The sequence below is a fragment of the Rhinopithecus roxellana genome, chromosome 4 (genome assembly GCF_007565055.1).
Source record: "Rhinopithecus roxellana isolate Shanxi Qingling chromosome 4, ASM756505v1, whole genome shotgun sequence".
In the NCBI taxonomy this organism is placed as follows: domain Eukaryota; kingdom Metazoa; phylum Chordata; class Mammalia; order Primates; family Cercopithecidae; genus Rhinopithecus; species Rhinopithecus roxellana.
Window position 1 is genome coordinate 81,917,572 of NC_044552.1, and position 23,363 is coordinate 81,940,934.

A 23,363-nucleotide genomic window follows, 5' to 3' on the forward strand; every position below is an offset into this window, starting at 1 on the left:
ATATTTGATTCCTGAGTCCTCCTCTCACATATCCCCATTTTGCAGGTCATACTGGGGTGGGATTCAGTAATTTACATCTTTAACAAGTTCCACAGATGAATCTAATGCAGGATTATCTGAGGAAAACTCTTAGAGAAACACTTATCTTTGAGATAATTAACAGACATTTTGGTTTTCTTTTTTTCCCTTTCACCTGGTTACCTTGCATTTTATGCACCATTTTATGCCAAGGTTCCTTTTTTTGTTGTTGTTTTATTTTATTGTTTATGTTTAGTAACTTTTTAAAATTGTGATAAGAACACTTAACATGAGGACTGCCCTCTTAACAAATGTTTAAGTGTATAACACAGTACTGTTAATTATAAACACGGTATTATACAGCAGATGTCTAGAACGTAATCATCTTGCATAACTAACACTTCCCCATCTTGGGATTCCCCTGAATGTTTGCTTTTGTAGCTCTAGTACCTCTACTCTTTAATCAGGTTACATGATGTATAGGACTACCAAAATGCATATATTCTTATCCAATTTACTTTGCTGAATTAATCTTTCTGAATGATTTTCCCAACAGTGTGAATTCAAAATTAATCTGAACTCTAACAAGATTCGCTTAACATGAAGCATTAAGGGAAATTAATAAAAGAAAAAAATTACGTTATTTTTATCATGCCATTTGATAGAGGGTGTTCGTAAAGCAACACGTACTGAACGTGTGATGGAAATTGCTTAACTTCAAGTATCGTTTGCATTAATTGACAATGTCAGCATAGCACTGTCAAAGGGATTATTGAAGAATATGACACGCTGGGCATGGCCTGGAAGGAGACCCTCCTTGTGTCTTGTGTATCTGATTCACAGTGCAAGCTTCCCTTTTTAGTTTCCTCATGTGCAGACCTGCGCGTGTGGTCACTAACCATTAACCGGAGGGAAGTGATTACATCTAAAAATAAAATATAACAAATCTGAGAGAGAGGCTAGGGTTTCAGTGTTGGAGTCTGTGAAGTTGTCAACAGTTTACTATTAAACCTAAATATATGACAGATAGATTGGGCCTTTTAATTGCTTTACCTTAACACTACGGTATGTTTCATAATTACCTGGAATTGTCCCAGTTGGGACAGAATTTAAGAGTAATATGGAGAGATTAAATAATAACTTGAATTTTAAAATTTTGAAGGTATTAGGAATTCAGTCATTTCATATTCTTTCATCAATTTTCCTATTATATTGAGTTCACAGGATAAGGTATATTTGTTTATTTTCCTACTGCAAATGAACTTCCATTTGAATGTGACAGTTTCAGCTCAGTTACTTGTCAAAAGAAGGTGGGGAAGAGAATTGTGTTAAAATATATACAATGCTAGAAAATCTCAAAACTTGTTTTAATTAGTTGCGTAAAACTTTTTCCTCTAATATGGAAAACTATGTATCAAATAATTAAAGTTTCATCTATTTTCTTTAATCTGTTCTAAGGCAAAAGTACTATATCATCATAAAAAGCAGTAAGAAACAGAAAACCAGAGTTTTAAAAAAAACAGGCTAAATAAATGGAAATGACAGAATGCCTTTTAAGTAACACATTTTCTTTTCATTATGATAAATCTTCAGTTTAAGTGTCCAGATTGACTTGATTATAAATTTAAATTTAGGCCTGTAACTATTCACATAAACCCTTCTAAGGTAGTTTTCTATTAATTACAAAGAATTACAAAACCTATTATTCCAAAATGTGGCTTTTACTAGTTGGCAAATACTTCACGCTTAAACTCAAGAGTAAAATGTATGCTGTTATATAGAGAATTGTATTTTGTGTTTTTAAGAAATTCTTGTGTTCAACATTGGTACCATGTAAACATCCTTCATTGACAAATGTACTTTGTAACTCCTAAATTTTGAAAGTGGAGGAAAGCTTCACAATGATTAAATTAATAATATAGTTTCTAACTAGGTATTTTTCTTTGGAAGAATTGGGCATTTAAGCAGAGGCATGAAGGCAGTGTGAGGGCAAGGCACGTGAACACCTGGGAAGCAGTCACTTGGTCCTCAGGCTCTGAGGCAGGGGCATGCTTGGCATGTGGGAGAAACAGCAAGAAAAACCGGGAGACTGGAGTCAAGTGAATGAGGGGGAGGAGGTGTGAGGGTACGTGGCTCCTGAGAAATGCATCTGTGCTTTCAGTGTTGTCAAAATCTGATTTCTAAGCCTGCAAGGTCAAAGGCTAGACCTTAGACTCTGATAAATTCGCCAAAGCAATAAATCCTGTACTGTGAAACCTCTTGGAAGATGTTCAACCTTTGCCCTGTAGACCCTTCCCGGATATCAGGTGGACAGGCAAGCTTCTGAATGTATGCCCCTCATTACCTCTTGGAAGCCTTATTTCACAGTTAGTTGAATATTGTCATATTGTATTATTCATAATGCATTGTTATTAAAGTACAGATGTGTGGAGATATGTGCATTTTAGCAAAGTTAAAATATAAATTATATCTTGACCAGAAAAATTATGTTTTCTTTCCCTGCAATCAGTAAACTGGTGTATTAATAGTGTAAGTAATACAAGAACCCTCACTAAACTGCAAAGAGTATAACAGAACATGTTTCCGTTTATTTTGTATGATGACTATAACTTTGATTTTCCCTTTTGTTTTTGTAGTACCCAAGGAATTACCTCATCCCCTGGCTTTTCCTAAGGCCAGAAGCCTCTGTGTCCAGAGAGCAACTAGTCCATTTTCAGTCTGAGTATCAGCAATATACACACATCTTTTAGGTATTAAATCATTTGAAAAAACAAAACATTAAAAGATTGGATTTAGCTGGTCTGAGCTCCTTAGCCATTTGAGAGGAGAAAAAAGGAATTCAACATACTTTCAGGGAATAATAAAAAAAGTGGAAAAGAGGAATTTCAACATACCTTTGGTGAATACTGTATTAAACTGAAGATTTATATGAATGGGTATAGAAAGTATCAGACTGGGCCAGTCTCAGTGGCTCATGCATGTAATCCCAGCACTTTGGGAGGCCGAGGCAGGCAGATTGCCTGAGGTCAGGAGTTCAAGACCAGCCTGGCCAACAAGGTGAAACCCTGTCTCTCCTAAAAATATAAAAATTAGCCACGCATGATGGTGGGCGCCTGTAATCTCAGCTACTTGGGAGGCTGAGGCAGGAGAATCGTTTGAACACAGGAGGCGGAGGTTGCAGTGAGCTGAGATCATATCACTGCACTCCAGCCTGGGTGACAGAGCAAGACTTCATCTCAGGGGAAAAAAAAAAAAAAAAAAAAAAAAAAGAAGTATCACACCAATGAGAGGAAAAATGTTTAACAAAAGATGTGATGTGATCTTAAGATTAGAATGTGTAGCAGTACAATAGGAGGTCAAACCAGTAGGATAAAACAGAGAGATTAAGGGGAAAAGTGATTTTCTGTGTGTGTGTGTGTGTGTGTGTGTGTGTGTGTGTGTGTATGTGTTTAAGCACACGTTTAAAACTGAGGGTGGGAGCATAATGCACTTCTACTAAAGAATGAGGATAATTTCTTAGGTATGCTATTATTTTGTTTAAAATACGTATTTAAGAAGCAATGTTCAATACAGAGGGGGAGAAGTTGGTTATAGGAAACTTGTGTTTTGTTTGTACTCCACCATTGAGTGGCTGGCTTTGTGATCTTAACTACTCTTGGATGACTTGTTCTTAGGTGCTCAGGATTCTAATTTTTGGAAGGAGAAGGAGTAAACATCTTTTTTAAAGTATGTATTTTCTTTGTAGGTAATCTAGATAAAATAATGATATACCCAAATATGATCTAGCTGCCTTCCTTTGGCTCTTTTCTTTCTTTTTTTTTTTTTTTTTTGAGACTGAGTCTCGCTCTGTCACCCAAGCTGGAGTGCAGTGGCGCAATCTCGGCTCACTACAACCTCCGCCTCTGCCTCCCAGGTGCAAGCGATTCTCCTGCCTCAGCCTCCCAAGTAGATGGGACTACAGGAATGTGCCACCACACCTGGCTAATTTTTTGTATTTTCAGTAGAAATGGGGTTGCATCATGTTGGTCAGACTCGTTTTGAACTCCTGACCTCAAATGATCTGCCCACCTTGGCCTCCCAAAGTGCTGGGATTATAGGCGTGAGCCACCACGCTGGGCCCCTTTGGCTCTTTTCAATACCCCCCACCAACTCTGTAATTTGCCCAGGTCCTTAAGCTAAATCAGGAGGAAAGTGGGGCTGATAGTTATTAACATCTTAGTATGAATTTGTTAAAAACATTTGCATTTGCTTTTGAAAAAGATCTGTTGATTAAGGTTCTCTGAGCAGTGCATCTTTTTAAAAAGGTATAGACATTTTAAAAATAAATTTGATTGTGTATATTTGAGGTCTATAGCATATTATGGGATGGATATAATTAAATGACTATTGTAGTGAACAGAATAACATACCTATCATCTCACATAGTTACTTATTTTTGTAAGGAGTGGCTAAATCTTATTAAATGAAAATCTCAAAGGCAATACAATTTTATTGTATTTTATTAGTCCTTATGTTGCACATTCCATCTCTAGATACATTTATCCTACATATCTGCTATTTTGTATCCTTTAAAGTGTATTTCTCCATTTCCTACCCTCCTCACACCAGTGATAAATGCTGTTTTATTCTCTATCTCTGTGTATTTAAGCTCTTTTTAAAAATATTCCACATGTGGGATCACACAATATTTTTTCTCCTGTGTCTGGCTTATTTCACTTAGCATACTGTCCTTAAGGTCTATCTATGGTGTGGCAAACGGAAGGATTTTCTTTTTTTTAAGGCTGAATTACATTCCATTGGATAAAATGTCTAAATGTAATAACAAAAACCATAAAACTCCCAGAAATGATCATGGGGGAATAGTTCCCCAACATTGACCTTGGCAATCATTTTTGGATATCACATGAAAATCTCAGGCTACAAAAGTGGAAGTAAATAAATGGGACTAAATCAAACTAAAACACTTATACACAGTGAAGGAAGCAATCAACAAAATGAAAAGACATCCTATGGGCTGGGAAAAAATAATTGCAAACTACTTATCTGATAGTTAATATCCAAATTTTATAAAGCATTTTTAAAACTCAATATCAGTAAAACAAATAATCTGATTTAAAAATGGACAAAGGATTGAAATACATATTTCTACAAAAAAGAGATAAAAATGTCCAACAGCTATATGAAAAAGTGCTCAACATTACTAATCATAAAGGAAATGCAAATTAAACCATGATGAGACATTACCTCATACCTATAAGGATAGCTATTATCAAAAAGACAAGAGATAACACAAATGTGGCAAGGTCGTGCAGAAAAGAGAACTCCAGCACACTGTTGGTGGGAATGTGGATTGGTTATAGCCATTATGGAAAACAGTATGGAGGTTCTGAAGAAATAAAAAACAGAACTATCATATGATCCAGCAACCCCTTTTTTGGGTCTACATCCAAAGAGATGATATCCCCACCTTGTGAAGCTATATCTGCACCCCCATATTCATTGCAGCATTATTCACAAAAGCTAAGACATAGAAACAACCTAAGTGTTCATGGATGGATGAATGGAAAAAGCAGTGCAATTTTTTTTTGTGGTGAAATTTTAGTCATTACTTTTGCAATAGTCCAGAGAGCCTTTGAAATGACACAGCGCTTTGCCTTTGTCTACTTGACATGATATTTGGATATTTGAGTCTTTTCTGTAGTCCTTCAAGGTACATGCACACTTACTCAAAAGTGTGCTTTACTTTATATTAAAGTATGTATTTTAATACTTAAAGAAATGAACATACCCACCTTGTGATAGCTATTTCCACTGCCTCGCCATTTTCATGCAATGAATCCATAATATTCATGTATTCAGATTATTGTGCCTTAAATCTTACATCTAAATAATTAGCATTTAGTTTTAACTTTTTCAGTTTTTCACCACAAAGCACGTATGCTAAAGATATGAAATGGCATTTGATTTTCATAAAGACTTTTAGTGTAGACTTTCATAAATGTTGTTAGAAATGTTGAATTCCATTCATTTCAAAGTCATGGTTTATTACTTTGAAATCATCATATATTCACTAGGGCCTCAGAAGAATTTAAATAAGATATATGCTGTTTCCAACTTGGCAATAGGCCAGTATACCTTCTTCTCATTACTATCTTGAGACTTGTTTTGCTAATCACCTACTGGGGCTTCCCTACATACATTGTGAGTAATTTAATCTTATTTATTATGGTTACATAGTCACTCATAGTCATTATAAAAATACGATAAGAATGGAATTTTTTTGAGGTTTTCAAGAGTCATTTTTAGCTTAAAATATTTTCTCACAGAGATGGTATTTTCCTCCTTTTGTTGAGATATTATGCACACCAAAGTAGACAAATCTTAGTGCACAGTGCAGTGAATTTCTACAGATAGATTTATACCCCTGTGTAACTACTACTCAGACCTAAATATACATTCTCAAAACCCCAGAAGCCTTCTGTGTACCTGCTCCTAGCTAACATTTCACCACAAGTAACCACTACACTGACACAGATTAGTTGTATAATCTCTAGAATTTTGTATAAATGGAATTATACAGTATGCATTAATGTTGCAGGACTTTTCCCTAGTTCAGCTAAAGATGGAGTTCTTTGTCCCATGGCCATGAAAATTCAGGCTCACAGACAATTCGAATAGTGAGTAAGACAGGGTTTTATTGGGTGAAAAGGAAGGAAACGGGGAAACAGGAACTCTCGCTAGGCCAGAGTCCCTGCTAGAGCACTTCCCACCAGGCTGATTGAATCCCAGTTTCCACACAGGAAGAAGAGGGGCCAAGCTCCTCCCGCTGCAAAGGGCGTGAAGTTCCCAAGGCTCCACCTCAGTGGGCAGTCTGGTTGGAGTTGCTCCAAGGATCCCCTCCCACCTGGCTGTCTCATTCCCCTCTCTAAAGAAGTACATCTAATTGCTGTTAGATTAAGGATAAGGATGAAGACTGATCTTAACTGCTTCCTGCTGACAGGAGGTGCTCTTCTGGGGAAATGGAAGTCGGAGTTCCCTCAGAGGCCAATGTAAGGGTTCCCAGCAGAAGGGGCCATTGTCAGAGTCTCCAGTTGCATGACCATTTGAAGTTTGATGGCCTGAAGGCAAGAACAAACTCAGTTATCAGAAAACATGTATCAAAATGAAACAAGAAGAGGGATAAGGACAGCTCAAAAATTCCAAGGTCTTTTACCAATTTGCACAGGGAGAGGGAGGCCAAACACCCAACTAGCAAAAAAAACTTTACCCTTTTGCCGGCATGTTGGGCTTCTGTGTTCCCTTCCCCTGAGCCCAATCCTAAGCCAACTAGTTTAAGGTTTGGGAAATTAACTCTTTCTAGTTTGAAGGATGCATCTGAGGGGACTGTCACATAGTACAGAGACACAATTGCCTATCAGTGAAGAGAGGACAGAGGAGAAGAAAGGAAAAAAAAGAGGACACCTATAATCCCATCACTTTGGGAAGCCAAGGTGGGCGTATTGCCTGAGGGTCAGGAGTTGGAGACCAAGCTGGCCAACATAGTGAAACCTGTCTCTACTAAAAATACAAAAAAATTAGCCAAGCGTGGTGGCGGGCACCTGTAATCCCAGCTACTCAGGAGACTGAGGCAGGGGAATTTCTTGAACCAGGGAGGTGGAGGTTGCAGTGAGCTGAGATTGCACCACTGTACTCCATCCTGGGTGACAGAGTGAGACTCCATCTAAAAAAAAAAAAAAAAAAAAAAAAAAAAACACTAAAGCTGTGTTCCCATTTTTTCTTGTTTGTTCACACTTCCATATTAGTTTTATCATTGTCCAGTGTTACTTTACCTATTTTTTGCTAACTAGTGTTTTTTTCCCAACCTGATATACTCGATATTCTTTTATCAGATGTATTGGCAAAGTGTGACATGTACAGGGGGTTGAGGGCAACTAGTAACAAGGAAACAAAGAGACCTTCTTTTTTTAAGAAGGCTTTTTTTTTTAAATGCAAAATGCCTAAAGGCTCTTGTTTTGATTAGTTTATGAAAGGAAAACAAGCCAGTTCTGTATCTATAGTATATTGTTGCTCTTTATCTTCCCCAACTCTAACTTTGAGGACAGAGCTGCCATGAGCTTTACTGTTTGTGAAGAAAATTGTTTTTCTTAACGCATGTTGGAGAAGACTGCTAAATAGAACTTCTATCAGACTAGGCAGATTTTAATTGTGACTTTACATGTAATACTAGTAATAATTTCCTGTATGATACTTCTGGAGCTATGAAGAAATAGAAAAAACAAAGCAGGAAAAAATGGACAAGTGATATGTTACAATTTCTCAGGAGACACTCCTTGCCCCTGTTCTTTTTTTATCTCACTCACTGTGTGATCTCATCCTTCCCGTGGTTTTGAGAGGCGAAGCCAGCTGGACTTCCTGGGTCGAGTGGGAACTTGGAGAACTTTTCTGTCTAGCTAAAGGATTGTAAACACACCAATCAGCACTCTGTAAAAACGCACCAATCAGCACTCTGTGTCTAGCTAAAGGATTGTAAATGCACCAATCAGCACTCTGTAGAAATGCACCAATCAGTGTTCTGTGTCTAGCTAAAGGACTGTAAGTGCACCAATCAGCTCTCTGTAAAATGCACCCATCAGTGCTCTGTGTCTAGCTAAAGGATTGTAAATGCACCAATCAGCACTCTGTAAAATGGACCAATCAGCATTTTGTAAAATGGACCAATCAGCACTCTGTAAAATGAACCAATCAGCAGGACATGGATGGGGACAAATAAGGAAATAAAAGCTGGCCACCCCAGCCCACAGCAGCAATCTGCTCGGGTCCCCTTCCATGCTGTGGAAGCTTTGTTCTTTCACTCTTCACAATAAATCTCACCGCTGCTCACTCTTTGAGTCCGCACCACCTTTAAGAGGTGTAACACTCGCCATGAAGGTCTGCAGCTTCATTCTTGAAGTCAGCGAGACCATGAACCCACCAGAAGGCATAAACTCCGGACACACCATCTTTAAGAGCTGTAGCACTAACCACAAAGGTCTGCGACTTCATTCTTGAAGTCAGCGAGACCAAGAACCCACCAGAAGGAACCAACTCCAGACACAGGATTTATATGTCAGTCACTCCAGAATGTATCTCACAGGCCTCCCCTCTCTTTTGAATTCCATTTCTAAGTGTCTATTCGATAATTCCATTGTTTAACTTCCTTAATGGCATGTCAGATTTAACATTTCTAATTTCTCCTCTTCCCCACTACAAATTAACTTACTCCTTGCCAAGTTTTCTTTTATTTTTCTAGTGGGATTTATTTCAGTCAACTAATCTCCCTCTTCCCTACATTCAATCCCTTATCATCTCCTGTTGGTTCTTGTATCTCTCAATTCCTTCCCATGAAATTGAAGATGTTTTCCATTTTCAGTGTCATCTCTAGTCCAAGCTACCATCATACCTGGTCTCACAGAGTGTGGCCATCTGACTAAGTTTACCAAGTAAAATACAGGATGCCCAGTTAAATTTGCAGTTTAAACAATAAACTACTTTTTAGTATAAGTATGTTCCAAATATTGCATGGGACATACTTGCACTAAAAATATTTTTATTTATCTGATATTCACATGTAACTGGGAATCCTGTATTTTATTAGCTATGTTTGGTAATTTTATATATGTGAGGGAGAAGAGGTTATTTTATTATACAGAGTGGTCAGGGAAGGCTGCCCTCCAACCTCAATGGGCAGACTGGTTTGAGTTTCTCCAAGGATCCCCTCCCACCTGGCTGTCTCATTCCTCCCTCTAAAGAAGTACATCTAATTGCTGTTAGATTAAGGATAAGGACGAAAACCGATCTTAACTTCTTCCTGCTGACAGGGGGTGCTGTTTTGGGGAAACGGAAGTCCGAGTTCCCTCAGAGGCCAATGTAAGGGTTCCCAGCAGAAGAGGCCATTGTCAGAGGCTCCAGTTGCATGACCGTTTGGAGTTTGATGGCCTGAAGGCAAGAACAGACAAACCCTGTTACTAGAAAATGTGTATCAAAATGAAACAAGAGGAGGGATAAGGACAGCTCAAAAATTCCAAAGCCTTTTACCAGTTTGCACAGGGAGAGGGAGGCCAAACACCCAACTAGCAAAAAAAAAAACTTTATCCTTTTGCCAGCATGTTGGGCTTCTGTGTTCCCTTCCCCTGAGCCCAATCCTAAGCCAACTAGTTTAAGGTTTGGGAAATTAACTCTTTCTAGTTTGAAGGATGCATCTGAGGGGACGTCCCATAGTACAGAGACACAATTACCTATCAATGAAGAGAGGACAGAGGAGAAGAAAGGAAAAAAAGAGGGCACCTTTTAAAGGAGTCCCAGGGATTCAGGATGCATTTGAAAGGAGTACAGACTAAAGATGAATGGCTACCCATCTAGAACGAGGGGAGCAGGCATGCCTGGTTTTCTTCTCTTTCTAGCAGGTACCCAGAGTACATGAGGGAGGGAGGGAAGAGTGTCCTCTTTCCCTCTTCCATCCTTGCATCCCCGAGTCACATTGACCTTGGCAGGTGCCGCCATGAGTACCAAAGTGGCTTTCACCCATGAAACAGGGGGGCCTAGAGAATGGGAATTATCCACTCTCACCTATGCCTCTATCCCCCCAACTGTCAGTAGCTTTGGAGTTCCCTACACCTCATTTATGCCATGGGTATTAATGTGACCTTTATCCATGAAACAGGAAGCTTGGGGTTGGCTTAATCAGCCACACACCCTCATCTGTGCTGTACCTTTTGACTTCCATTATTCTCTGCCTCTGGATCCCTCAGATCCATTTTTCTGTCCTAGGGGTTTGACCCAAAGCTTAGAATTGAGTCTGGGACAAAAATTTGTCTTGAGGGGGCTGCATGGACTCCTTATCATAAGCCGAATGCTAAGTTAAAACTGTGGAACTGAGTCCTCCTCCAACAAGGGAGGGAAAGGATGTCTTGTGAGACACCCAGATAACTGGTAGTTATAGTTATGCTTGCTAAGATTTGGGTGCATGGTAATTGGATTTGGTTAGCTTTGTTGGTCTTACTTTCCCAAAAAGGAAATCTCCAAGTGATGGGTATCTTATTTATTCCAATTGCCAGGCAGGATTTGCAGGATAATTGCTCAGAACTAGAATATTGATCCAGATTTCTACATTACCCATACCTTTTGTTCTTTCTGAGCTGCAGCTGGAGACTGCTGGTTGGTTCACAGGAACAAGCAGGGTTAGCCTAAAATGTAAGCGAAAACTTCAAAGCAAGTAGTGAGTTTAGAATTTAATGACCAATATATGATCCATTTTGAAACATGATTTCTGTCTCTCCAGTCCTCATTTTTGTTGAAAAACAAATCATCATAGGACAGAGTGGTTTGCAAAATAGACTTTAGCTTTATACTTGGCCTTGATTATTTGCAAAAAATACAGCAAGAAGTTATTTTTACATAGGTTTTTTGGATTAGCTTTGGTGGACCTCTGTTCCCCAAGGAATCTCAGATAAGACCTTTTAAAGCTGAGCCCAACCATGGGATTATTCTCAAATACCTGTGAGTTGAGTGATCCTCTCCTCTTAAGGTCCCATAATAAACTTGGAGCTCCTAGATCTGTTAGATAGTGACATTCTTTACTGACCACAGGTCATGAACCCTGTACAGGAACTGTGTAGACAAGGGTATGAGGCAACTGGACTTCTATCATCCCTGCAAGTTGAGACTGACTCCTTAAAGGTAAGCATACCCTTCCAGTCAAAGCCTTGGTAAAACAACCACTTTCTCCCATTGTGTCCTGCTGCAAAAGAAAAATGGATTCTTTTTCCACTGATGCAAATGGCTATATTGCCATAAGTTGAGAATACTCACAGAGAGTTTCCAAATTCTAGAGGAACCAGGCAGAGAGAAAAAAACATGTTCCAAAGTTTGTTTATAGGAGTATCCCTTACTCAATTATTAAAGGTTGTAAATAGTTCAAAATAAGTTTCCTTGACTATGAAAACCCAAGCAAGAATCAGCAATATTCCAACCAAAAGTCAAAAAAGTTGCTTCAGCTTTCTGAGCTCAGTCCATTTAGTTAACTCTTGTTTTGCTTGATATTTGTGAAGTTTCAGCTCTTCATGAGTCCTATACTGTTTTCCTTTATTACAATGTTACAGTTTTCAAAGTTATCATAACCCTATATTTCAGAGCACCTGTTACAGTTCTATAGCTTATTAGAAACCATCTTTTGAAAAGGATTAAAACAAGACAACAATTGTCTGTGAATAGCAAAATGTCCAGGGTAGTTACAGTTAGAAGCACAACTAACAAAAAAGTTTGGTTATCTCCCTAATGGTTTACAGTAACTTAAAATAGCAACTGAGGACTAAGCTCCAATTTTTATCTTGCCCAAATTCCTTTCTAAGGGGTCTGGGGAGTCACGCCCTACAAACCGTAATTTCTCATCGGATGAGTTTTATTTAACCCTGTATATTGTGACTTACTTTCCAATTTGACTCTGGCATAACAAGGAAGAAAATCACAATGTTTTACCCCAAGTATATTTCCTTGCCATACCTTAAAATTATCCTGCAAAATCTCTTGTGGGAAAAGTCCACGTTCTGGCTGGGCACGGTGGCTCACACCTGTAATCCCAGCACTTGGAAGGCCAAGGTGGGTGGATCACGAGGTCAGGAGATCAAGACCATCCTAGATAACACGGTGAAACTCCATCTCTACTAAAAATACAAAAAATCAGCTGGGTGTGGTGGCCGGTGACTGTAGTCCCAGCTACTCGGGAGGCTGAGGCAGGAGAATGGTGTGAACCTGGGAGGCGGAGCTTGCAGTGAGCCAAGATTGCACCATTGCACTCCAGCCTGGGTGACAGAGCGAGACTCCGTCTCAAAAAAAAAAAAAAAAAAGTCCACATTCTCTAGAAATATAGAAAATCTCCTTTCCCCTTTGTTTTCTTTCCTTTGTTTCCAGATCCAAGAGATAATCAACTAACAGTCAGGTACCCTTTTAGGTCTGATAAACATTTTACAAGTCTGCTATCTGAGAGATTCCTCTGCACAATAAATCTTGGTCTCCACAGCCCTTTATCTTAGCCTGAACATTCCTTTCCATTGATCTCAGGTCTTCAGATAAACTCAACTAATTGTCAGCCAGAAAATTTTTAAATTTACCCATAGTCTGGAAGCATTGCCCCCCTGCCCCCACTTTAAGTTGTCCCACCTTTCTGAACCAAATCAATGTGTTTCTTAAATGTATTTGATTGATGTCTGATGCCTCTCTAAAAATACATAAAACCAAGCTGTACCCCTACCACCTTGGGCATATTTTCCCAGGACCTACTGAGGGCTGTGTCACAGGCCATGGTCACTCATTTGACTCAGAATAAATCTCTGAAAATATTTCATGGAATTTGACTCTTCATAGACAGTAGTTTCAATTATGTGTTATAATAGTAATTCCTAGCATTTTTAACTTTAAGATAAAACTTGGTAAGTTGCTTTGTGTGCTAACTGCAGCCAAGGTTTACTTTCTTTATTAAGGGCCTGGTTATTCCATATGTCCTCAGGCCTTACCAGTTGTGAAGCCAGCAAGTCAAATAGTTCTCAAAACCCAAAAAACAGTTTGTAACCTTAAAATACTTAGCAAACCTTGCATCTGATCTGCAGTTTACCAATAATCTTTAAGGCTTTTATTTCTCAAAGATTAAAGTCATGTGAACTGAAAGGTACCACAGATTTTATATTCCCTTTAAAAAATATTTGTTCCAAGCGCTTGTCTTTCTTTAGGTCAAATTAGTTAGAGAGCTTTTGAAAGACATTACACACAGTACACAGACATGCAGAAGAAAACCCAGTCGCTGGGTGGAGCCTTTTAAAGGACAGGCATGGGAAAACATGCAGATATCAAACCAGAAAGAAACTTATTCCCTAAGGCAGGATTGCTAAACAAAGCCTTGCCAAGCAGTTACAGGCCATGCCCTCAGGATGTAAAACAAGATGGAGGCTTGCAGCACAAACCATACAGACTTGCAAAGCACACCAGATTGGCCACAGCCCAAGACTAGCCCCACAAATCCTTTTTCAAAATTAAGCTTTACAGAAAAAATGAACAGTGATTGTTAGGAGATCTGGCCTAGCAAAGGGGGAAAATATCTTTAAGGCTTAACTGCTGATGGAGTGGAGAGGAGGAAAGAAAAAAAAATTTTTAATGCTTGAGGAAGAACCTCTTATTCTTATGCAACGGATTCCTCCACCAGGGAGAAAAGATTAAGCTTAATTACTGTCCAATAGAGTTAAACCTGTTAGCCAGGGAAGAGGAAGGCTGTGGCAGCACTCTATGGCTGGGACCAGTCAGCTGGTTGTGGGGGACTTTTGAGCCATGCGTCCTAGCCCTGCGCAGGGAGTGGAGATCAGCTTGGAGCTGCTGCTTACCAGTCTGTCCTGAAAAAGGAAGAAAAAGGTCATGAAAATTCTCCCAACCCCAAGGAGCGACTGTGGGTGGTGGTGAGGTTTCCCATAAGCTCAGAAGTCCAAGGATGAAAAGGCTTAGAAGCCACAGTGAGAGGTTTTTTGTTCTCATTTCCCTCACCACTTCTTGAGCCCCTGCATTGCACACTGAAAATGCTGCAGGACTTTTCCTTAGTGCAGCTAAAGATGGTGTTCTTTGTCCCATGCCCACGAAAATTCAGGCTTGCAGACAATTTGAATGGTGAATAAAACAGGGTTTTATTGGGTGAAAAGGAAGGAAAGGGGGAAAGAGGGACTCCCTAGGCCAGAGTCCCTGCTACAGCACTTCCCTCCAGACTGTTCAAATCCCAGGTTCCACACAGGAGAGGAAGGGCCAGGCTCCTCCCCACTACAAAGGGTGTGAACTTCCCAAGGCTCCACCTGGGTGGAAGGACTGGTTGGAGTTTCTCCAGGGACCCCGTCCCACTTGACTGTCTCATTAATATTTTTTGAGTGAATGATATTTTTCTATTTAATATTATTTCTGTGAGATTTATCTAGTTGTTACATGTGTCAATAGTTTATTCCTTTTAATTGCTATACAGTTTTTCATTGTATATGCCACAATTTAATTATCTTGCTCCTTCTTGTTGATAAACATTTGGGTTGTTTCCGGTTTTAGACTATTATGAGTAACACTGCCATTAATATTTTTGTCTAAAAGGGCCATTTACACTCATTTTTTGGCACTCCTTTCTCTTGGTTCCTTGAATTTTCAGGTCATACAGTTCATATATATTTAGCTTTAGTAAATGCTGCCAAACGGTTTTCTAAAGTGTACTAATTTTCACTCCTACAAGCAATGTAGAATAGTTTTTGTTGCTCCATATCCTCATCAACACTTGCCATCCTCAGTGCTTTAATTTTAGCCATTTAGTGGTATCTCACTGTGGTTTCACTTTGCATTTCCCTGATAACTAATGATGTTGAGCACCTTCTCATATGTGGGTTGAACATTTGGATATTCTCTTTTTTGAAGTGTTTAAATATTTTTGCACATTTTTAGAATAAGATTTTCAATTTGTTTTGTTATTGATTTGTGAGAGTTCATTGTATATTCTAGAAATGATACTTTATTGCATATTTGGACTGGAGGTACCTTCTTCTAATTTATGGCTTGACTTTTTACTCTTTTAGTGTTGTCTTTTGAGTAAAGATTTTAATTTTAATGAAGTTCAACTTAGCAATCTTTTCTTTTGTGATTAATGGTTTCTGTGTTCTTTTTAAGACATCTTTGCTATCCCAGGTTCATGAAGACTTTGTTGTCTTGTAGATGCTTTACTGTTTTACCTTTCATATTTATTTCTATGATTATCTTTAGTTAGTTTTTGTGCATGGTGTGAAGTAAGTTTCAACATTCAGTGTTTTTCTACATGGATATTCTATTGACCCAGCACCGTTTAGCAAAACAACCATCCATTTCCCCCTGAATCGAGTGGCTTTTCTGTGGTAAATGAGGAGACCATATGTTTTGGGTTATGTTTGCTTTTTTCTGTATGTGTATCAACACCACATTATAAAAAAAAATTATATCTGATAGCTTAAAGCTCTCTAGCTTATTCTCCTTTAATTTTGCTTTTTACTATTTTAGCTTTTTTCTATAGTTTCATATAAATTTGAGAATCAGCTTGTCAGTTTTACACATAGACACACACACACACACACATACACCATACTGTTGGGATTTTAATTGGCATTGCTCTGAATCTAGAGATAAAAACCAAGAACTAACATCTTAACAGTTTTAAGTCTTGCATTCTAAGTATTTTGTTTATCCCTTCAGTTATTTAGGTCTTTAGTTTCTGTCAGCCATGTTTTGTAGATTTTAGTGTTCAGATCTTGGATGAGGTGTTTGGGTTTTATAAAAATGACTATTAATCCGAATCGTTAATTGGTAATGTTTACAAAATCTCTAATAATTTTACTGTTATGTAGAGCCTGCAATTGTATTAAGATCTCTGAGATAGCAATTTTCCATATTAGCTAAGTAATATCTATAAGTACTCCGTACTATAATTTCACTTACTTTACAAATTGTGTTCAACATGTTTGTTGTAGTATATTTGCTACTTATTTTAAAATTTGATTAAGTGGTAGCATTATTTAGAATCTGATTTATTTTCTGGTTAAATATATTAAGATGATACCCTGTCACCGCGCCTGAGGTCTGTGATATATTTGTTAAATGAAGGGGGAACTGGTGAGTCGGCAATTTCAATTTGGTTTTAAGTAGTTTATTTCCTCTCTATATTAAAAACTTCTAAGTTATTAAACCCAAACATCAATTTTAGACACAGAGAATTAAAGGTGTGATTACATGATGCCAAAATATTTAATCAATTTAGTTTAGAACGTTAAACTAATGGTCTTAACTGTCCAGTTGTACAGTTATCTTGGCATAATTCAAAAATTGGCTATAATTTTGTCTGAATTAACTGAATTAGCCTGATTAAATTTAAACATATTCTAAGATGTTGAAAAACTGGTGTGTGCATATCCATAACTGTATTAGTGTGTAGTGGTAGTATTAAACGTGTACATTCACTGAGTTGGGACTATCTTTTATTTCTTTGAATATCACTAAGTGCCGTAGCACATAAGTAAACTCTCTCAATTATTTTATTTCTTTTTTTTTAAATTGTAGGCCACTTTTGTATGGTATAGATCTTTGCTTTTTAAATTTTATTTTAGCAACTTCCATGTATGTTCCCTTCGGTTTTTAAAGTTTAATATCACCCAACACCAAAACTTGAATTAAAGTTGTGATAAAATATACTAGTAGTTCACTTGTTTTACTGTTTTACTTTGAACACAAAAGTTTAATGATGTTAAAACTAGCTTATTTCCAAATGTCAAGGATACATAAAGTGTTCAAATAATAGTTATAATAATAATGGCTAACACTAACATATATTCACTGTGAACCAAGCAGTGTTCTTAGCACTCTACATAAATCACCACAGGTAACCCTCACAAAAACACTGAGGTGGGTAATGTTCTTATCCTCATTTTACAGAAATTTAAGAAATGGTTTAATTTATTTCCATTTTATCTTAAGTTACTGATTGTACTGTGTAATTAAAATTCATTTGAAGAATTTGATAGAAAACATAATGCAAATCTTCTATGCTTTTTGTCTTTTTAAATAGAAGAGTCATGCCCTATCCTGAGAATAGAGGGACATCAGCTGACCTATGACAACATAAACAAAGTTGAAGTTTCAGGTAGGCAATATAATCCTTTGTAAAGTAATATTTTATGTAAAATTATCACCAAATGCTAGATATGGAATACATTATAGGTGAATCTTTGATACTGCAATTTAAGATCATAGCATTAACATAAAAATTTTAAGAATTCTTTTTAATTTTTTTTTTACAGTCTCACTGTCACTCATGCTGGCGTGCAGTGCTGCAATCTCAGCTCGCTGCAACCTCCGCCTCCTGGGTTCAAGCAATTCTCCTGCCTCAGCCTCCCAAGTGGCTGGGACTACAGGCACATGGCTAATTTTTGTATTTTTAGTAGAGATGGGGTTTCACCACATTGGCCAGGCTGGTCTCGAACTCCTAGTCTCAAGTGATCCATCTGCCTTGGCCTCCCACAGTGCTGGGATTGCAGGCGTGAGCCACCACGCCCAGCCCATAAAAATTTAAGGTAGATGATGTAGAAAAAGTTCTGAGAGCAGGGTTCTATATGTTTAATCTGTGATCAACAATACCTCAACTTCTTGGAGAAAAAAAAATTATTTAAAATTATACAAGTTGTGACCATTGTAGAAATTTTGGAAGAAGAAAAAAAATTGTGAGAAGGAAGATGTCACTACCCAGATAAAGACAAGATTATCATTTTGGTAATCCTTCTTATCTTTCCTTTTGGTAATCTTTCTTATCTTTCTTTCTCCTTCTTTTCCTCCTCCTCCTTTTTCTCTCCCATGTAAATGCTAATGAGCATGTGACACACAAACACGTATAATTCTTATATTACATTCATGTGTAAGCATTTCCTCTCATCAATATACATTTCTTTAAAGCATGATTTTGTAAAAGGTTGCTTAGATTTAAACTGAATGGCTGTGCTATTTTTAATCTAATTTTCTTACTTTAGACATCAGAGCTGCTGCAGTGAGTTACTCTAATTTTTACTTAAGATAATTCCTAGGTCAAAGGAAATTAGAATTGAATATTTTTGAAATATATTCATGAAATTTTTTCTAGAAAAATGGCTACACGTTTTATATGCAAAGTGAATTTCATTCTCTTTTACACTAAAGGGAGAAAAATAAAATCAAGAAATTTAGCTGATCCCAAGCAGCAAGATTTTGTTTGAAGTAGATCAATTAATAGATAAGGGCAACACAAAATTCTGTTTAGAAATCAACATTTGTATTAGTTTATTAAATTTAATAAAACTGCTGTATTGAATCATTTGTTGCATTTGTATTAGTTTATTAAATTTAATAAAACTGCTGTATTGAATCATTTGTTGCATTTGACAGGTTTTGATCTAGGAGAGAGCTTTTCTCTAAGACGTGCATTTTGTGAAAGTGATAAAACCTGTTTCAAATTGGGAAGTGCACTTCTTATTAGAGACACTATGTAAGTAAAAAATTATTTTCTTTATGTTTAATAATACTTCATAAATTATTTTCTAAGGAGATTTCAAATAATTTGTTTTAAAAACACAGTTTTTCAATAGCATCATCCTCACTGGAATACAGTGGTAAATGTGTTGTTAATGTATTTGTTGTTTATAAAAATCATTGCAATCTAATCTTTGCTCTACAGTGTAAATATCATTTATATGTACAGAAAAAAGGCACGATCATTAGAGAATAGTAATTAAACCCATTTCTGAAGAAATATTGTTATGTTTAAAGTAGACATAACCAATATTAGATTTTTCAATGTAAACATTAAAATATAAGGCATTATATAGATTCAGAGCCAAAAGACTGATATTTATTGTATAAATTTTTAGATTTTCTATGCTTCTTAAGTTAAAATAAAATAATTTAGCTCTTAGGTGTTCATCTCATCTATTGTATAGAGTACATAGTAAATAAAAAGCTGTTTTTGTGCTTTTATTTTTGGTCTTGATACTCATTTAATTTTAAAATAGATTTACCAAAGTTTTCCCTTATTTTTTCTTTCTTTTTTCTACAGATACACTTAGAGTTAAAAAAAAAAAAATCACTTTCCATTCAAATAGTGACAATTGGTCAGCAACCATACAGGGCAACAGTGATTTCCCACATAGTTGACAATAATTAAAGGATGACTTGATAGTAATTCAGAAAGCTGAGTTATCAGGCAGGCAGGTAGCACATATGGTCAGGATAATTATTCCTGGAGTCCAAGATGAATGTTTTCATGTATGAATATGCTGCAGTAAAGACCCATCAAAATTCTACTTAATATGCAACACATATGTTTTTGTGTGAAAATATGTATTTATGTTCTCAATTCCTGGGGGGTAGCCTAATATTTAAGACAGACAAGATTGTGGAGAACCTCAAAATTTGAATTCTTAAAGGGAAAAAGCATTAATCTTCTCATTGCCCTTCCTCAGATGTTCTGGGTAAATGAGGTTCATAACCTACACTTTTTCCTTGAGAAAAGTTTCTTTTAAACCTATTTTGTGATACTTTTGGTAATTTTCATTTAATGACTGAAATGGTTCCTTAAAAGTAAACTGCTCAATACTTGGTAAGAAACAAGAATATTAAGGAAGGAAGGCATTTCAAATCAGGGGATATAATGGGTGATTGTTAGGTGGGACACTTCAGCAGATGTAACTGTACGGACTTGTGCTACAGCGGCCGCTGTTCAGGTGGTCTCATAAGCAGGCATTAAACTCTCAGGGCACAGCAGTTCCATGCTTAGGTATGCATATGCCATAAAGGAAAGATGAAAAGCGCAATATTTCTTACATGTATATATTTAGATGTTTCTTAACTAGTAGTAGATAACTTTAATTAATAAATTTAAGAAAGGCAATACATTCTGTTTAAAAATTAAGATGCATTTTCTCTCCCCACCTTCTTTCGGATTTAAACCCCTGTAATTCTGGCCAGATGGCAAAAGGATTGGAGTGAAACCTTTTAAAAGTCACTGGACTGCATGTGAGAAGACTTAGCTAATTTTAAGTAGCTACATTGGAAAACTTGCTGCCACATTTAGACAATGCTATTTCTTTTTGAATTCATGTGATTATAAATATTAGGCATGACTTGGAATTTGTTTTCTGAATTTTGGGTTCTAAATCCCTGCCCAATCCATGGGTAATGAATGTAAGTGAATTCTCTGGTTCTGTGGAGCAGAACCCTGGTACCTCCACTATAGGAAACTGGGGGTATCTGGTTGAGCTGCCCAGCGAGTGTCAAGTAGCTTGGCTCATTTCCACTTGCATTTCACTTGTTGAGCCAAGTATGCTAGGATGCTTCTCTTGCATGATGCCATTTTGATTTTTCAATGAGGCTGGAGTATTTATATATTTGTAAATAAGCTGCTTTGCAGAGTCAGCATGGGAAAAGGCAGATACTATTTTATATGGAAAATGTGGATGCTTTCTGTGCCTGAGCTTGCTTTTATTGTTCTGGCGTAGCTCAGGTGAGATTCATGAAAGGACAGACCTAATAAGTATGTTGGTCTGATACTTGTTAGGCATATTCAATGCCTTGGGCCTTGCTTAATGTAAAACTCCCGAAGACTGCTTTTGCAGGGGCCTTCCAGATAGACATCTGTCAAGTCCACGACACAGGTACTAACAAGGGTAAATCATGAGTCTCAGGCAAAATTCAAGTCACCTTTTATCTCTGGATAACAATGCAGTAACCAAGGGCTTCTGCCCTGGGCAATGGTATCACACCTTATCAGTTGCCCATGGTTCTTTTGTGTCCTGAACCCATACTAAAGTTATAGGGAAGCTTATGAGAGGTCACACAGACAGCATATATGTTCCCTGGAGGATGGTCCCTTCCCCGGCCATTCCCCTGCCAACGGTTAATTGTGGAGGCCACATTCTAAATATCCAAGGAGTAACTTGTAAATTACACTGCAGACTGTCCCTGCAGGGAGCCACAATAACCAACCATCTGCAGTGAGGGGCTTGGAGGGTCCATGGCCAACACCAGGTTTTTTTGTTGTCGTTTCCATATCTTTAGGGGTGTTGGGGCATGCAATAACAGATTACTGTTCATCCCTTTACCTGGTTGTAGAAGGTCATCCTTCCTCTCATAGATCTGGCCACGTGGCCTGGCCCTACATGGGTCAGTGACTAACTAGCTAATTCTGTAAGTTTCAGGTAATGAACCACAAGGTTAAGCCTTGATAAACTGCCAGCATCAGTGCAGATTACCACGGGTGTCACCTCCTTGGTGATCACTATCTACACTGCCTTGAGTTCAATTTATTAACTACTTTATCTATACCTGGTTTTAAACCATATGGTGTCAGTGTTAGGCTAGACTGCAGCAGCAATCAGGACAGCAGCAGTCCTCTGACTAGACCTATCTGTATACCATGCCCCATCAGGAATGGTGGGAGTGCCTCAGGTTCCATGGCCTTATCTTGCATTAGGACGATAGGCTTCAAGACCTCTTGTAAATCTGCTGCTAAGGGACTTGTACTCAGCATACTTCGCTGCTGCAAGTAGGGGCCCCACTTCGCTAAAGTGGATGTCTGCACCTTCCCTATCCAGGGGGTCGTTGCCATGAGTGTACCTACCACGCTGTTGGGTACACTCTGCATGATGACTATAGCCTATTCTGCCATGCTTTTGTGAGCCTGAAGGGCAGCATATGCACTTACTAACTGCTTCCCAGTCCGGGGAGTTGTTATCCGTGAATGCACCCATCCTGCTATTACTGCTTTTCTATCAAGGAATACCAGAGCTCAGCTCCCTTCCAGAGTTGGGACCAAGAGCCTACTGGCATTCTCAGGTGCCCCGTGCACTGCCATAGGCCCTAACTGAAGCTCTCTGTGGTCACATGCACATCTAGCTTAAATGGGCACCTCTGGTCAATTACCTGTAGGGCTTGTGCCTGCTAACTAGCCTGTTTGGCTACCAGAAAGACTGTCTCAGCAACATCATCCCAATCCTAGGCAAGAGGAGCGTTGCCGCTTCTAAACCTGCAAGAGAATCAGAGGTTAACATAACATCATTAATAAGATCATGACACGTGGTGGGGCTATGCATATAGCCCTGCAGCAACACTGTGAAAGTCCATTGTCTACCTCCCAAGAAGGCAAACTGACAGCCTTCTGCCTCCCCGAGGGCTGCCATAGCAGTAGTCACTTCACGTGGGCAGCACCCTACATATGGGGTGAGAACAGCAGCTAGAGAGCCAAAAGCACTCGTGGGCACTGAGTCCAGCACAAGATCCCTCATGTGGGAGGGAAAGCGTTCATCATCTGGCCCCCAGGGATTCAAGTCAAATGGTCTGCTCTATACCCACCTTCCAGAGTATTTGCATGAAATGAGTATATGATCACCATTTACTCATAGTTTCTAGTATCTCTCCAGCATCATTCCAAACAGTCCGTATGGCTGCCATTAGCCACTCAATTAATGTGTGTTCACCATGCCCTTGTGCCAACCATCGGCACAGCTACAGCCACTGACGAAGGGAGGGGTGAGTTGTGATAAAAGCCTAGCTTTTCCATCTTGGAGGTGGAGCAAGAAATGCTGCCAGCCCCCTTGTGCCAAAGATGGAGTAGCCAGGCAGGGAGGGGCACTGGGTGCTGTTGACACTGTTTACCTGACTCTCACAACTCAGTGGTGTATAAGCACTATAAGAGGTGTGTTCTACCACTGTGGGGGGCCCCAGGCCTCTCCACTGGGTTCCCATCGGATGGTCATGTTGTA

The 23,363-nt window shown here is 38.3% G+C and overlaps 1 protein-coding gene across 1 annotated transcript in view; it reads left to right on the plus strand.

Moving 5' to 3' along the window:
• COL19A1 (collagen type XIX alpha 1 chain) overlaps positions 1–23,363 on the plus strand; it is a 344,672-nt gene that overhangs the window by 15,223 nt on the left and 306,086 nt on the right. The window contains exons 3-4 of the mRNA XM_010371596.2: positions 17,648–17,722; positions 18,994–19,093. Coding sequence (XP_010369898.2) covers positions 17,648–17,722; positions 18,994–19,093 — 175 coding nt within the window. The remainder of the gene's footprint in view (positions 1–17,647; positions 17,723–18,993; positions 19,094–23,363) is intronic.